The 15,083-nt window shown below is 45.8% G+C and overlaps 1 protein-coding gene across 9 annotated transcripts in view; it reads right to left on the reverse strand.

Annotated features, from left to right (window-relative positions):
- Positions 1 to 1,604: 1,604 nt before the first annotated feature.
- The window catches only part of dysf (dysferlin, limb girdle muscular dystrophy 2B (autosomal recessive)), an 80,784-nt gene continuing 67,305 nt past the window's right edge, over positions 1,605 to 15,083 (reverse strand). For 8 of the 9 annotated variants that reach the window (XM_029253142.1, XM_029253133.1, XM_029253132.1 and 5 more), the window contains 14 exons: positions 14,548 to 14,676; positions 13,679 to 13,834; positions 13,198 to 13,289; positions 12,518 to 12,688; positions 11,931 to 12,073; positions 9,215 to 9,354; positions 8,548 to 8,636; positions 8,330 to 8,425; positions 8,002 to 8,143; positions 7,643 to 7,742; positions 6,530 to 6,702; positions 6,091 to 6,200; positions 5,580 to 5,727; positions 1,605 to 4,159 (listed from right to left, as the gene is read on the reverse strand). In XM_029253142.1, the coding sequence (XP_029108975.1) occupies positions 4,100 to 4,159; positions 5,580 to 5,727; positions 6,091 to 6,200; positions 6,530 to 6,702; positions 7,643 to 7,742; positions 8,002 to 8,143; positions 8,330 to 8,425; positions 8,548 to 8,636; positions 9,215 to 9,354; positions 11,931 to 12,073; positions 12,518 to 12,688; positions 13,198 to 13,289; positions 13,679 to 13,834; positions 14,548 to 14,676 (1,749 nt within the window). In that variant the 3' untranslated portion in view covers positions 1,605 to 4,099. The remainder of the gene's footprint in view (positions 4,160 to 5,579; positions 5,728 to 6,090; positions 6,201 to 6,529; positions 6,703 to 7,642; positions 7,743 to 8,001; positions 8,144 to 8,329; positions 8,426 to 8,547; positions 8,637 to 9,214; positions 9,355 to 11,930; positions 12,074 to 12,517; positions 12,689 to 13,197; positions 13,290 to 13,678; positions 13,835 to 14,547; positions 14,677 to 15,083) is intronic. The other variant, XM_029253144.1, reaches the window with a different exon arrangement.

The following is a 15,083-nucleotide window of genomic DNA, read 5'->3' on the forward strand; positions in this document are numbered from 1 at the left end:
CGCTGGGTCACTGTGGTTCAACGATATCAAGTGGAACGATATATATTTGACAAAGTAACACACCATTTTTGCCCCTTTCAGTCACTTAACAAGGCTGATATGTTAAATGCAATGTTCAAAGAGCAGTATTTTCAACACACCAAGATTGCAATGTAATTATGCAGTAATTTCACAGTAATTTCACGCAGAAATGCCACAGAAAGCGTTGTGTGCTGCTGAAAGAGTCCACTGGGTTTGTTCCTGAGAGCACAGTTACAGTTCACCACCGAGGTCTATCTCTCTTCTCTTAGAGCGTCGTTTTCAGTGCGACGGGTTTGAAATGTGTGTCGGGGTCTTCAGCCTTCATCCGAACTTGTCAGAATGGGTCATCTTTGGACTTTCATCAAGCTACTTACCCTGAAGTGATACCGTAAAAATGATGCTGCTGTATGATTGAATAGGTAAACTACTGCAAGTTGCTTTGAGGTAACATGTTAGGTAAACGAATAAATGTAAAGAACATTAGTTATAACAAAGGACAAGCGAAGCTCTAATATGCAGTGAAAGTATTAAAACAGATGTACTAGTGGTGTCCCATTTGTCAGCTCAGAGAAGGAAATGCACCACGGTAACATGAAAACAACGCTGATCACACCCTAGACTGGCGCTGAACACCTAAAGGACTAAGTGTGAGGGTCCTGGTCCTGGTCCTTGTCCTGGGGCCACAGAGCGTCCAGTGCCACGGCAGGCCGTCAGCAGGACATCAAATGACCATCTCTAAAAGCCTCTTTTGACCTGGGAACTTCTGAGACCCTCATTACCAACTAGGCATCACATTACAAATGGTGTTTTATTTGACTTCCCTTCTCAAGCCAAGGAGCCCACTTACCCTTGTGGCACTTCTGTTTACACTATATGCATATATACAGTATGTGATGGAGACACAGAGGACACCTCAATGTCTATCAGATTTTCCTCTTTTTTCATTCCTCACATGTTTCTCCTTGTGTTCCTTGCACTTTTGCACTTTACTTCCCGGCTTTAAGAAAAAAGGGAGGAGAGGGAGGGAGTTGAGGCGGGGAGGAGCAAAGTGAAAAAAAGTGAACTACCAAGAAAGGAGGTGCAACCCTGGCTTCAACAGGACCTCGGGGAGGAAAGGTATGAGGGCGGCCCACAGGAGAAAGCCTTTTTTCCGTAGACCCTCTGTCTCCGATCGTTTCCTCTCATTGCCTTCCCATTGATCCCTTCCCGTCATTCCCCCATCAGGAGCGCTAAGGGAAACTGGACCCCCCCCCCCCCCCCCCCTGCCAGCTCATTGAAGACATGCAGCCTCTGCGCCACTGCACCGAGTCCCAGATGCCCACTGGTGGCGAGTGGCTCGTCGCCAACCTGGAGGTTAATTAAAAGCGGAGGTTCCCTTTGCTTCCTGCTTTATTGGACTGTGATTCACGCGCAGTTAAGTGGGCAGTTTTATTTAAATGCCTGCGGCTTTGTTGACGCGCTCGTACGGCGACTGCAGGCAGACGTGGCCAAGCACAAAGAGTCAAACCGACTGCGCATTCCGTCCCAAATTTAACAGAACACACTGTTCTAGGTGCGCCCTGTCACACGACACACTGGTTTATTTTACTAAGTCGCTGGTGCCCTTTACGCCACTTTATTCCATGAGCACATATATACCCAGGTCCATGACATCACTGTGCACCAGTGTGGACCAGTCACTTTTCTCTCTTATACGGCCCCAAAAGTGCCCTGTCACTTTTCCCTCTTTCTCTTGTACTCGGTTACAGAAAGTGCAGGCAGCGAGTTTAAATAGTATTAAATTTAGATTTCCTACGCAATCAATTCAATGGTTGATTGTAACTTCTCTTCAGAGGAGTGTAATAGCATGGACATCATTTGGACTGAAAAACAGGCAACTTTTTCATACAATTTATCAGCAGTTCCATCGTCAGTGTATACATACATCTGCATAGAATAAATGCACAGAATACATTGTGTTCAGTAACGAAGGCACAAGCAAACATATATCTGATAGGGTATAACTAGGCAACTTGGTGATGTGATTTTATGAGCATAACTGAGATGATGTGCACCAAAATGATAATTCCAATTCCAAAATTCCCAGATGATTTTGCTTAAAAAAAAAAAACAGTCAACAACAATCTTAAAACTAACCAGAACATTCTCCTCAATTTTCTGAAACCACAACAAATATGACCACAGTTGCAACTAATAATTGGTGCCTACCACGCAGTCAATAGCAAACGCTCTTGAGAGACTCATTTCCTGCTTCGATGATTTTTGAAGCCCACGACCACCCTGAACTTAGTGCTGTGAGGATGGGGCACGTAGGTGCTCGAAGTTAAGGGAAGCCAACATGAAGAGGCAAAAGGGTTGAGTGCATGTCACAGCCATGTATGCCGGAGAAAGAGATTCTAGTCTTTGGCTAAGTTTCTAAGTGATGGAGCTTCACAGTCGTTGCAACCAAAAAAGCTTCAGGCAGCATGTACAACGCAGTTTCACTGTCAGCCCACACTTCAAGACTATCACCGAGAGGTGTGTCTGACTGTGCAAATGAAGAACCTCGAAATTCAGTATCAGGTTAATGATGAAAGGCACGTTTGAAACACATTGAAAGAATACAGCACAACTAAGAGCCCCAGATCCCAATGCTGTTTGGCTCCTGACTGGTTGTTATGTGTTTTGAAGAGATAGATGATGTCTGTACATGACTTGGTATTTTGTTTTCAGTTCGATATTGACTATATTTGCACTGTGTTGCATGTGTCAAGGTATGGTAGCAAATAAAAAAGCATAAATAAGCTCCATAATGTCTTCTTGTTAATAGCCATTAATGTGTCTGTGGGTCCATCAGTATCTTTGTCATGTGAGTTCTTGTTTCTTTCTGCCAGGCAAAATGTGTGATGAAACAAGTGGTTCCATTGAACAGGCGCTACCTCTACTCCCCATCCCTGGAGCTCTCTGGTCCATAGTTGACTCTGCTGCTGTAGCAATGGGGACTCTTTAAGCATCAAAGAGTTTTTTTCTTCATTTCCCTCAAAATATACACACTCCAGGAAATCCGAAGGGACCTGAGTGGATTATCTGGACTCCGGATGACTTTTCCTATTACCAGGGTCTGTGGTGCAAAGTCTGCAGCCAGACAAACAGCCTCGAGCAAAAGGGGCGCACGCAAAGTACACTGCGTAGGAGACCGGCCGTAGCAGCCGAGCCTTTACCGCAACCCTATGATGCCCCCATGACCCCAGCACACCTGAACCCATGTTCTGCCACACCACGAGGAAATGGAATTTCAGAGTGGATTATAGGGTGTCACATGATGTTTTTCTTTCCTTTACCATTTTTTCTTGCACACACACACACCCACACACAGAATAACATACAAAAAAACAAATGGTCTCTCTCACTCTCTCTTCCACGAACACATTTTGTAAAGCCTGGTCTGACCCTGAGTCTATTAGTGTCTTTTGTGGACTTCTTTACACCGAAAGGACATCATCAATGATTAACCTCTACCCCCAGCCTATATTTCCTTCCGATGGCAACAGAACAGACATGGCGAGGAAGACCTGTGACTGCAGAGATCAAATCCTATATGCAGCACTCAAAGGCAGAGCACGTGACACAAAGCAGCTCCATCTCTCCTGCAGCGTCAAAGAAGATGTCTGACTGGGAGTAAAGAGGGCTGAGTTTTACAGGCACCATAAAAGAAGGATTAAACACAAGAGGAGATTAAAGCATAACTGCGAATCAAACGGAATAGAGAGCAAGTTCATGGCTGGGTCGTCGGTGCAGGAGCTGCACAGATTCAAAGGGTACACGTACGAATTTACAGTAGCCGGTCCTCTCACTTACGCTCATAAACATTTCGTTCAGGTTTTTCATTTTAAAGAATTTTTCCAAGAGCAGGGCCTGCCAAACGTTCAGGTTGTTTAGGCATATGTGTTGATTTCATGCAGTTGGTGCGGAGTGGCCTGGAACGGATAGCTCAGCAGCAATGTTTGAGAGGATGTGGTAAAACTGCGAATGCTGAAGGGTATGTCCTCCTAAGGCTTTGACCAACTTCTCAGGGACCTTCCTCCTGCTCCACGCCAAATCATTTGGCTTTGCTGCCATCTCTGCCAAAGGGAGCGACCATCTTCATCGCAGCATAGTTCTACAGGATGAAAAAGAGAAGGAGAAATTCACGAGCTCAGTTCATTGTGGCATTCCCTCCACAGAGGGAGAACCTGATAAAAGTGGTGCCCTTTGAATGAGCAAGTTTGTATAGCCACACAAATAAGAGGAATTCATGACATTTTTTGTCCTTAGAAATGGATATAATTTACTCCAGACGAGTGCTGTGCTCTGAATACGACATGGAGATAAGTGTGGTCACCAGTGACTCTGGCTCTGAAGTAAGGCTCTATGGCTTCAAAAAAGGCATTTTCAAGATAGTTGAACTTAAATGGGGCGGCAAGTAGTATACTGGAAAGCAACACTTCCAATGGACTGAGGTCTGAACTCTTTCCTCTGCTATGTGACCACTGAGCAAAGTATTTACCCTGAATTGTTACAGTAATAATTACTCAACTGTATAAATGGGTAGATAATTCTCAGTCACTTTAGAGAAAGGTGTCAGCGATCAGAGGGCACTGAATCCACAAACCCGAATGGCTGAACAGAGGAGATTTTCTCATACCACTAAGAGCTCAAAAAGTGTTAAATGGTTAAATTCAGCAAAGAAAGTGGAATCAGGTGTCCAGATTGAACTTTGAAGTCCAGGACTGTGAATTGAATGCTACTGCTACAAGTGTAAACCTATACCCTCATACAGTAAAATATACAGTATACTCTGTCATGCTCACGGCACTAAAGCTCTAATATGACTGTACACTGAAGAGTCTTTTCAACTATCCATGTACATTAACTGTCTGGAGTCTTATGTGGTTTCAAGGCTCATGAAGGCTACCTGAACATGAATACACACAATGCTAAACATGGCAAATAGACAAAGTCAGCAACACACTCACACAAAGGCTCAAAGACAGCCTGAGTGGCATTAATTGAAAAGCTTTTACTTTATGGGATGATGGATGATGTCCATGAGTGGAAGTTGCCTCCTGCTACGAGTCCAAGGCTGTTTGTAAATATGGAGGAGGTCCAGACCCCCTGCTGGTAGCTTTGCTCACAGATGGAACTGCAGCAGGCTCGGTTGGTGTCGAACCGCCTGCACCCAGTCCATATCCTGGCTCCTACTCCAGTCCATTTAAAAGCATCAGTATAGCCAGCATATGAGAATACTGTTTGAAATAATAATAGTGAAGGACTTGGCTAAAAACTAAAACAGATTCATGCCTCAAGAGGAAGCAAAGGACTGAAAGATATAAAGAATTGGAAAAACTGCCCATGTCAATTCATAAGACACCTTTAACCGGCTGATGCAGTGAAGTGGACCAAAGTTATCCTATAATATTTTAAATGCACTTTCTTTTATACCTAGATGATCGATTGATGAACACCTTCGTCTCCCATGAAGCTTTGGGGATTTTTGTTGTTGTTGTTATGTCAGATAACAATCATGAAGACAGGCTTACCGGGAAGGCGTAGAGGAAAACGCCAAGGAAGAGAAGAAGTAAGAAGAGAAGGATCAAGGCAATGATGACCCACTTGAACCTCCTCCACACAATGAACTTCAGGGTTTTGAAGGGAGAGGAGAACCACAGGAAGGAGGTTTCAGGACGCCTAGGAAGAGAATGTGGATTTGTGTACCTCAGTGAAAAACCAGTGTGATGGACTTATTTATGAGATGAGAATAATGACTGCTATAAATACAGTCACATTTGCTTTGCTATTACACAGTAGAACAAGAATAAACCTGCAGATGTCTGACCTTTCAAGGATGCCTTTGCCCTGTTTTGAAATTTTTATTGCAGTGGAAGAATGAACCTCTGGTATCTTTTCATCTTCATTTTAGTGTTAGAACACTTGTGCTCTGCTATAAAACACTGCTGCCTGGATTTAGGACTGACTAGGAATTATGTACAACTGTCTAGTCTGAGTACAGAAGTGAACATGTACTACTGGCTCTTGCTTCTGGGGACTCACTGAGGTTCCTCCAGGTGGGGGTTCATGTTGGGCTCATCTCTGCCCAGACCAGCCGGCCTCTCCTCCTGCTCCTGCTCGGAAATAATCTCCAGGGACATCTCCACCTTCCCCTGGATGACAAAGACAGAAGGGGAATAAGAATCTATGATATTTCTGCATTATGTCTTACAGTGTACTGTAGTATATACATGCTATAGTACAGGGCTCCATTCAGTGTAATACCCTAACAGAGGAAGTTTTCAGAAATACAGCAGAAAGAGTAATACACAAGACTGAAAAAACTAATGCAAGTAAATGAAGTCCAACGAAACCATCAAAGTAAAGAAAGTAAAGAAGCTGAAGTCTGATTACAACAATGAAGAACAGAGGACAGCGGATTAAACAAGAGAAAGAGGTGTCTTAGATGAAGCCGAAACATTTTCAAATGAGGTGGACTCACAGCGATGATCTTCTCGCCACCCCTTTCACCCACACATGGCCACCAGCCTCGGACTGTCTTCTGCTCGAACAGCGACACAAGCTTTTCCGGTGGCTGATCCAGGATCTCGAGGCCACACTTTGCTGCTACCTTGGCTGGGCGCATCATGTGGTTCAAGTCCATCTCCAGGGAGCCTGTATGGGATGCACAGAGAAGGACACAATGTAATTAACACAAAAGCTGCTAACCGGACTAACATCACATTCCACAAGTGTCAAGCTGATCTCCATAATAGGGAGACTTTTTCCATGTTTTCATGCTGTTTTGTGCTCAGGTACCCCTTCATGTCTTCCTGCATTCTCACTGGAAACCCAGTAACTGTGGAGGACAAGGATAGGCCTGACCTTGAGTGAGTTATTGGAGTCAGCAGACCTGGTCCTTCTTGATATGCTGGTGGTCATAAATAATACAGTATAGGAGTTGATTGAGCTGGAGGGGTTGAAATCCAACCTTGACTTTGAGTCTACGTGTCTACGCACCCTCACTCTTGCACACACTATCTTAACCATTATCCTTCAAGATCTGCTTATATGCGGGAAATAATGTATGTCGAATCATCTGGGGTGACTAATCTGTTTTTCCAGAGGTTGCAGAACCCCACTGTATGCTGACTCCATTGCTACGGTGGTATGCGTGTGGTTTCTTTACTTGTCAGGCTGCTACTCGAAGCCCTGCGATTAGGCACACCGGTTTCCTCCCCATCCGTTCAAACATCAGGATCCCATCAGCGCAATCCGCTCAATGTTTTTATTGTTCCTACATGTGTCATGTCAAGGCTGAAAAGGGAGGAATAAAAACAGCAGGCTGGGTTTGCCGTTTTGGTAGGTGCTGATGGCTTGGGGGTGGTCGGGAGTTGGTGGTTTTGGGGTGGTGCCAATGAATGTTTGCATCAGATTGCTAAAGTGGAGACACCATGGACTGTAGGGTCCAGCAAAATGAGGTAGTGAGGGGTCAAATGGCCATCAGCTGTGGGGGGGAGGTGTGGCATGTGGGGAGTGCAAATCCAAGGCCTTGATAAAGACGGCGAACGGATGCGTCAGGTGTCTTCCACATCTACTTCTCACAAGTCTTTACCAAGAAAGTCGTCAAAGGAAAACTTGTCATTGTCCCAGATCTGGATGGTCAGCTTTGGGGGCAATTTTGTCTCAGCTTTGTCTAGGCTCCAGAAATGCTCCTGGAAAAAGAGAGGCAGTTAGCACTCCCATGGAAATTAATCCACATGATCATATCTGAACATAGATCTAAACAATAACTCTTCCATAAAGATTAAAAATACTTCTCAAACAGACTGCAGTCACTTTCCTTGACATGTCATGTTTTACAGGCCAACGCATCATCAGCTGGACCATTTACAGAAATGGAAAAGGCACAGTGTGGCTTGAATGGCCATTTCTCTCCGTGGCTTTATGTGGCACTGTCCTGTTCCTGCTCACCTTCTTGTTGACGGCGCACAACTGCTCTGCAGGGAGGTAGTGAAAGGGAAAAAGGAATCGCCAGTTGAAGTTCCCTTCTCCACCCAGGGAACGGTAATGTACATCAGTCTTCTGCTTGTTTTCCTCAAGCCCCTGCAGCCAGCTGTGGACCACACACCATTGCTGAAGATCACCCAGACTCATCTCAGTTACCCACCAGCATTATGCTCTCCAACACAGGCCATGTCCCCTGCCCACAAGTAACAACCATCAAATCATCTACAGTCTTCCAATACATCTATAACTAATGTTTGATCTTTGAACCTAAAATTGAGGACTCACAGCTTACCCTTTGACGTATATGTCACTCATCTTCTCCCCCGTGATACTGGTTTCATCCAAGATGACATCACTGGTGTTCCAGATGATGCAACGCAAGAAGAACCTGTCCAGTTGCAGTGGAATGGTGGGAAGGAAAGAGACACACAGAGTGAACTCATGCAGGAAATTAAAAAGACAAGAGCGAAGGAGGAGATGAGAACACGTGCATTCCAGAAGATCGCCTACTTTTTGGCTTTTCGGGGGGAGATGTTGAAAGGGGGTCCTGGAGGTCCCTGGGACTTGGGGAAAAGGTCCACCCACAGTTGTAATTTTCCCTAAAACAGCAAAAGGATCAGTCGAAGCGCTGCATCAAAGGAAAGGGATCTGACTGGATATATTGTGGACATAAGTTACTGTGAGCAAATACTGTAGGGTACAGTATGTATGTAACAAGCAGATATGAAGGACTGCTGTACAATCATAGATGATCATTTTTAACCAAACCAACCAATGCCGACAACCACTTGTCCCGAGCAGGGTCGCACCGAGCCGGAGCCTACCCAGAGACACAGGGCGCAAGGCCGAAGGGGGAGGGGGACACACTCTGGACGGGATGTCAGTCCACTGCAAGGCACCCCAAGCAGGGCTCGAACCCCAGGCTCCCCATACAGCAGGAACTGGCTAAACCCTCCATGCCACCGCAACCCCCTTGATCATTTTCAGCTATAAAGAATTTCTTTTGTGGGAGGATGTGTGCACTTGGGTTAACGTTAAGGTTCGTGTTATGGTTAACTTGAACCTGCAGCGTGTAAGCGAGAATTATATTGCATTTATCTGTCTCTGTTTTCAACCAACACCAGATCTGCGGAGGGACAGTTTGGATTGGGCTCCCGAGCGGTTCCAACACTTGTACCTGCTCGATGTCCGGTTGCAGTGGGCTGTACAGCGAACGAGTTTCCACATGTTCGGGCACCAGGCCCTCCCGACGTAGGATCAGCAGTGCCAGGCGTTCCTCTGTGGGTCCCAGGTGGGGGTTGGGCGGCTTGGCCTGATCTGCGGGCAGTGGGGCAGAAACTGAGGCTCAGGGGCAGCACGTGCAGATGGACCGAGGCAGATACACATGGTCATGTAGCACCACAGGGGGTGGGAGGGGCACTATCATGTAATCAGTGCATATGGCTGCGTCTAACAGAAAAATCAGGTGGCGGCACGGTGACACATTGAGTAGTGCTGCTGTCTCACAGTCAGTCCCTGGGTGGTGTGAGAGGACGTGGGTTTGATCCCCACTCAATCTGTGTGGAGACTGCATGTTCTCCCCATGTCTGAGTGGGTTTCCTCCGGTTGCTCTGGTTTCCTCCCACAGTCCAAAGACATGCTGTTCAGGTTCCCCCACAGTGTGTGAGTGACAGAGAGAGAGTGTGTGCGTGTTCCACTGGCGTATGGATGAGTGACCCATTGTAAGTAGTGTATCTAGCAGTGTAAGTTACCAGGGTGAGTAAGGTGTGTGGTCTGATAACACCACACAGAGTTCATCGGAAGTCACTTTGGAGAAAAGTGTCTGATAAATAAACTAATGTAAAATGGTACCTGAATGATTAGGGTTAGGGAAGAAGAGGAGTTGATGATCTTTGTGAGATTTCGAAAGGTAGCTTGGCGAGAGGAGCAGGGCACAGAAAGAGACATCGCAGGTCTTCTCCCAGCTCTGCCAGCGCGCAATGGTGTCTGTTCTGCATCAGCACTCACAGAGACTACTGCTCTTACACCTCATGAGAGATCCATAAGCGATCAGACGTGACAATCTAACACTCTGTGTTTCATTTTCATAATCTAGTGCAGGGCTGCTGGCTCTTCACTGGATGAAGTCATCAATGGGATAGGAAGGGGAAAGACTGTAAAATAAACTCCGAAAGTATTTCATTTCCAGGGCTTGAAACTATTTCTAGTTCTCTAAACGATCCATTGATTTCACTGTTGATCTGAAAGGAAAATTTTCCCGGTGATGGAAAAAAAGAAGAACGGATCCCGAAGAGCTCGCCACTACAGACCGAGGAGCTCCTCGCACCTCCTGCTTTGACAGCGTCGCCTGAGAGGGACGGTTTGTGGAGCGGAAGAGGACGGTGAAGACAAACTCCAGGATCACAGAGGACGGGGCGATCCCTGCGTCTGTCGTGGGAGCAGAACCGTGCTTTTCCGAGAAACAAAGAGCGGCACTATTCCAGTCCGGTGAAACACGGCCGCGACCCACCGCACTATTGACATTGGCTGGGGCCTTCAAGACGACGTGCAATAAATCAGTGGGATCTCACCGAGCGCGCCGCTCCAACGGGGGGGAATGTGGCTGTTATTGCGCTCAGTAGCCTCGGTCGGTGTGCGGCAGAACTTCGAAGAAATGGGTTTTGTTTGGGGGCGTGAGACCATCTTTATTTATCAGCGCTCAGGGACGACTGGAGCAGCAGTCCACTGCTGGATGGTGGCTGGAGCGTGGCGGTCGGCGAGCGCTCTATCGCTTGGACCACCTGCTTCCCGGATCGCTGGAAAATAAACTGGGGGGGAAGTGGGGGTGTTTCCCAGCAGTGATATATTTGTCTCACATCCACTGAATGTGTTGGAGGTCTTGTACATTTGTTTAGTCTTTCTCTCCCTGGAAATACTCGCTGTCATTTGTTAAAAAAGAAAAAAAAGCTGTTCTTCATCACCCGCCCAAGAAACACCTGTGAGTCGCTGAGCATCACGCTGAAGATGACTGGAGCAAAAGGGTCTTTTCCAAAGCAATAACTGCACTTGGTGTAGGATTAATGATGCAATTTTGCAAGATGCCATTTTTTACACGATAATTTGCTAGTCACTCCCTGGGTCATTTAATGTTAAATTATCCTTTATCATAATTTTCATAATTTCCTCAAATTTTATTACTTTGGAATTGTTGAGTCCCTGTATTTCAGGAGTGTCTCATCCAGTCTGATCGAGTCCTACGCAGAGCACTTGGTCTGCTGTTGCCTTTACATTAATTCAGACACTTTTCCCCAGATCAACAAACAGCTTGAAGAGAAGTGCATCAGCAACAGATGAAGAGCTACAAACACACACACACACACACACACACACACGCACACAGGTGATTGTTGTACCACAGTTAGTGTGTCCAATGTTTCCAATACCACGGTACGGAGCAGCGTTATATAGAAGTGATAGGGAACACAGAGGTGATGGTGACAGATGGCGTGACGTGAGTTTATGGAGCAGTTAGGAGATCGGGTGAGAATTGGCTCTGAAGGAAATGGGTTTGAGTGTCGACAAGGATTCAGCAGCTCTGAAGGAGCTAAATCCACCACCCAGAAGTTGTGCAAGACTAGAAGACCAGACAAAAGGGAGTTGACCAGAAGCTGCGTAGGACGTGTTGTGAGATACAAGTGCATCCTCGGTACGCCTTCCATGAGGGATATCCAGGATCGGGGTGTAACACTGATGTGGCAGCAGAAGCAGACCCAAAGCCCAAGTAGTTAGAGTAACACACACACTGCTTGAATGTCACCCTTCCCTCATGTGAAAACAGCTGGTCTCAGACTCTCGTCGTCAGGCAGGTCTCCATCTGCGGAGCCGTGGACACACAGAAGCATGGTGACGCTTACCGAGGTCGGCCACGGTGTATCCGTGGCCCCTGAAGACGACTGCACCCTGACTGTAGACAGGCGTTTTGTAGTTCCTCCTCTCACACAGCTTCCTCAGGAGCTGCGACGGCTTCAGCTGGTCCCGCCACTGGTTGACCCCTGACCTGCGTGGGCACAATGTGAGCAGGTTCCAGATCACTAGAAGAGCTTCTTCGGTGACGCATCCACGTGTTATGGAACATCAGTGTTGTACTTCCTTCTGGATTTGAGCACCAGACAAAGTGACAAATGTACCACACACACAAAGTCAGAGTACGGCACGGGACATTGATAGGAAAAGGAACGTGGCCTTGATTGTGTTGCCAGTGACTACAGAGAACGAATAAAAGCACCTTGAAGAGAAAGGATTTGAAGCAGATGATGAGATGACTAAAGGCACGTATACACATACACACACACGCAAGCACTTTCATGAGCACATTCTCCTTCCTTGTCTGTCTTTCAGCACATTCCATGTTGCACGAACCATGTTAAGGTTTGAGGGCCCTGCACGTCACTGCGGAAAGAAAGCCCTGCTGGATGAGTAAATGTGACACAATGGAACTCACAGACAGTAGGACTGCGAAAGGCCACATCGCCCTCCGTAGCTGGACAGGAAGCGGTTCTCCAAGTCGATCACAGTCTCGCCAATCTTTTCATCCTTAGACAGCAGGTCATAGTCATAGAGCATGATCTTCAAGTCCTTCTCAAGCGGTAAGGCACAGGTGAGCTCAAACATCCTGAAAGAAGAAAAAATGAATCAGTCATGAGTTCAATGGCCTATTAATAAGTGATGCACTGAGAAATCGCCTGTTCATTTACTTTCCTGCTGCATATCACTCTGCCTCTTTGTTGACACTTTCGTTACTTTATCGGTCTACGTAGGGGACAGGAGCAATGCGATATCCCTCATGCTGTCATTCCGCTCTGTGAGATTAAACGAAAACATCCACATCTGCACGTGGCGGCCGAGTTAGCGATGGAGAACCGGGGGCTTTACTGCTTTAAAGACCACTGGGTGGTTGCTCTCGTCAAGAAGCGTAAGAGAAAATACAGTTCAGTCAAAGCAAGAAGTGAACCTGATCCAAGGCCCTGTGAGTACTGGAGCACTCTGGACTCCAAGCAGCTGCCTTCCCCACCCCCCACCCCATTACTGAGAGAATACTGACCCCTGCTGGTAAGAGACATTCCCAAAATCAGCTCTGCTTGTTTTTCCATCTAAAGATGAAAGGGAATGAAAAGCACCTACTTTCCAAAGATGGGATCTAGTGTGCAGGGTATGTAGTTGTCGTGGTCACTGATGGACTTCTTGCCCAGGCTGATCTTCACATATGGGTCACACTGAACACATGCACAAAGAATAAAGGTACCAGATGCCCTCTTGCTGTATTTGGTATTGTGTGCTATATAACATCATGCTTTCGTGCATATCTATGAGTTTAACATCAAAATCTGGATGAATTTTGGTTTGTTCCGCTAATTCTTTGATGTCACTCTCATGCAAAAAAACTCACATTTGGCTTAATGAATGGTTTTACCCTCAGTATGACTTTGGACGAAACTTTTGGCATAAGTACATATGAGTATGAATTCATTCATTCATTCATCATCGTCAACAAATAATGGAAAAACTGACAGAATGCCTTGGCTTCTGCACCCCTAAAAATGTCATTGGCAGCTGAACGAAAGCAGCACAAAAACAGGGGTACTGAGCAGTCAGGATGGTCTACCTTGCCATTGGCATCCTTGGGCTGGAGACCTATGGCCTGGATGATGTAAATGCGCACCAGGCACTCCTCGATGCCACTGGGAGGAAGTTGGCGGAATTGGCGAGGGGGCAGGGGCAAGGAGGGGTCATCAGGGAGGGAGTAGATCTTAAACATTCCCTGTGTAGAAGAGCACATGCGTGCAGTGAGGTAATTGGAGGGTATATACAGGACCTTTAAAATCGATAAACGAGTATAGAGCATTTGTATATTTGTATAGTTTGGCGTGGCTTCCGCTAACCCCCTCACTCTCTTTCGATGGGTGTTCCACAGGGCTCAGTTCTCAGCCCTTAATTTTCTCTGTCTGTATTGTTTCTCTTGGATGGGCTCCAAAATCAAAAGACTTGATTCTCAGTTTCAGCCTCAATGTAGTGGAAAAACTCCCTCTGTCCCTCAGAGCTGCTGAATGCCTCTCGGTATTCAAGAATGTCTCAACCCATTTCTTTGACGCATTTTTTTCCTAATCTCCTGAGAGCTACATAAATTGACAACAATTGAGCACCCTTGTTGTGTACTGCTGTCACTGAATATGTCATGGATCTTTTATTTCTGATAACTTAATTGTTGTAATAACAGTCTTTTCTGCCTTTTTTTTTTTAACTGTGTGCAGTCATTAAAAAAAAAATGAATACAACTTTCAACCACGCATATGAAACATAAGATATACACTTTAAAGTAACATGTATGTCTACAGGTCATACATGTTATCATTGCAATGGCAGGACTCAGGTCCTCATTCTAATTTCACAGGGGCCTCTGGGTGCCTCACGCAGCCCATGTGATGTATGTGCCGTCCAGCACAGGACAGCCTTTCGGTGAGACAGGCCACTTACTTTAAATTCTCCAACAACAGAGGGGTCCTCTCCCTCATCCTGACTTTTTCCCCTGTACAGTTTGAAAGTCTGGCAGAAGTCGGCCAAGCCATCGAAACCTTCAACATTTTCTAGTTCACAGTCATACACCTATAGAGAGAAGCGATGGATAAATGGATTAACATCCCTCAGTAGGAAGTTACGACCAAAAGAATAATTATCAATTTCAGTTATACAGTATAAATATATATTTGTCAAAGAGTTACCTTTGCAAGACCACGAGAAAGAAAAGCAATGAGATAAAGTGCAATGGAGCTGAACCATAGAGCAAAAAGATACATAATAAAAATAGATAATGTACTGGAAAGAAATTAAGATGGAAACAAAATAAATATGTTGCTCAGGTCCAAAAATAATCAGATCTATTACAATTATCATGTACTTCCAAGGAAAACAGTAAAAACTCCAGACCAAGAAGTAATTGCCATGCACATGATGAGAGGGATCCTCTATAGACTGAAAAGACAATTAACCAAAATGAGAAGAACATCTCTTCC

The sequence above is a fragment of the Scleropages formosus genome, chromosome 1 (genome assembly GCF_900964775.1).
Source record: "Scleropages formosus chromosome 1, fSclFor1.1, whole genome shotgun sequence".
In the NCBI taxonomy this organism is placed as follows: domain Eukaryota; kingdom Metazoa; phylum Chordata; class Actinopteri; order Osteoglossiformes; family Osteoglossidae; genus Scleropages; species Scleropages formosus.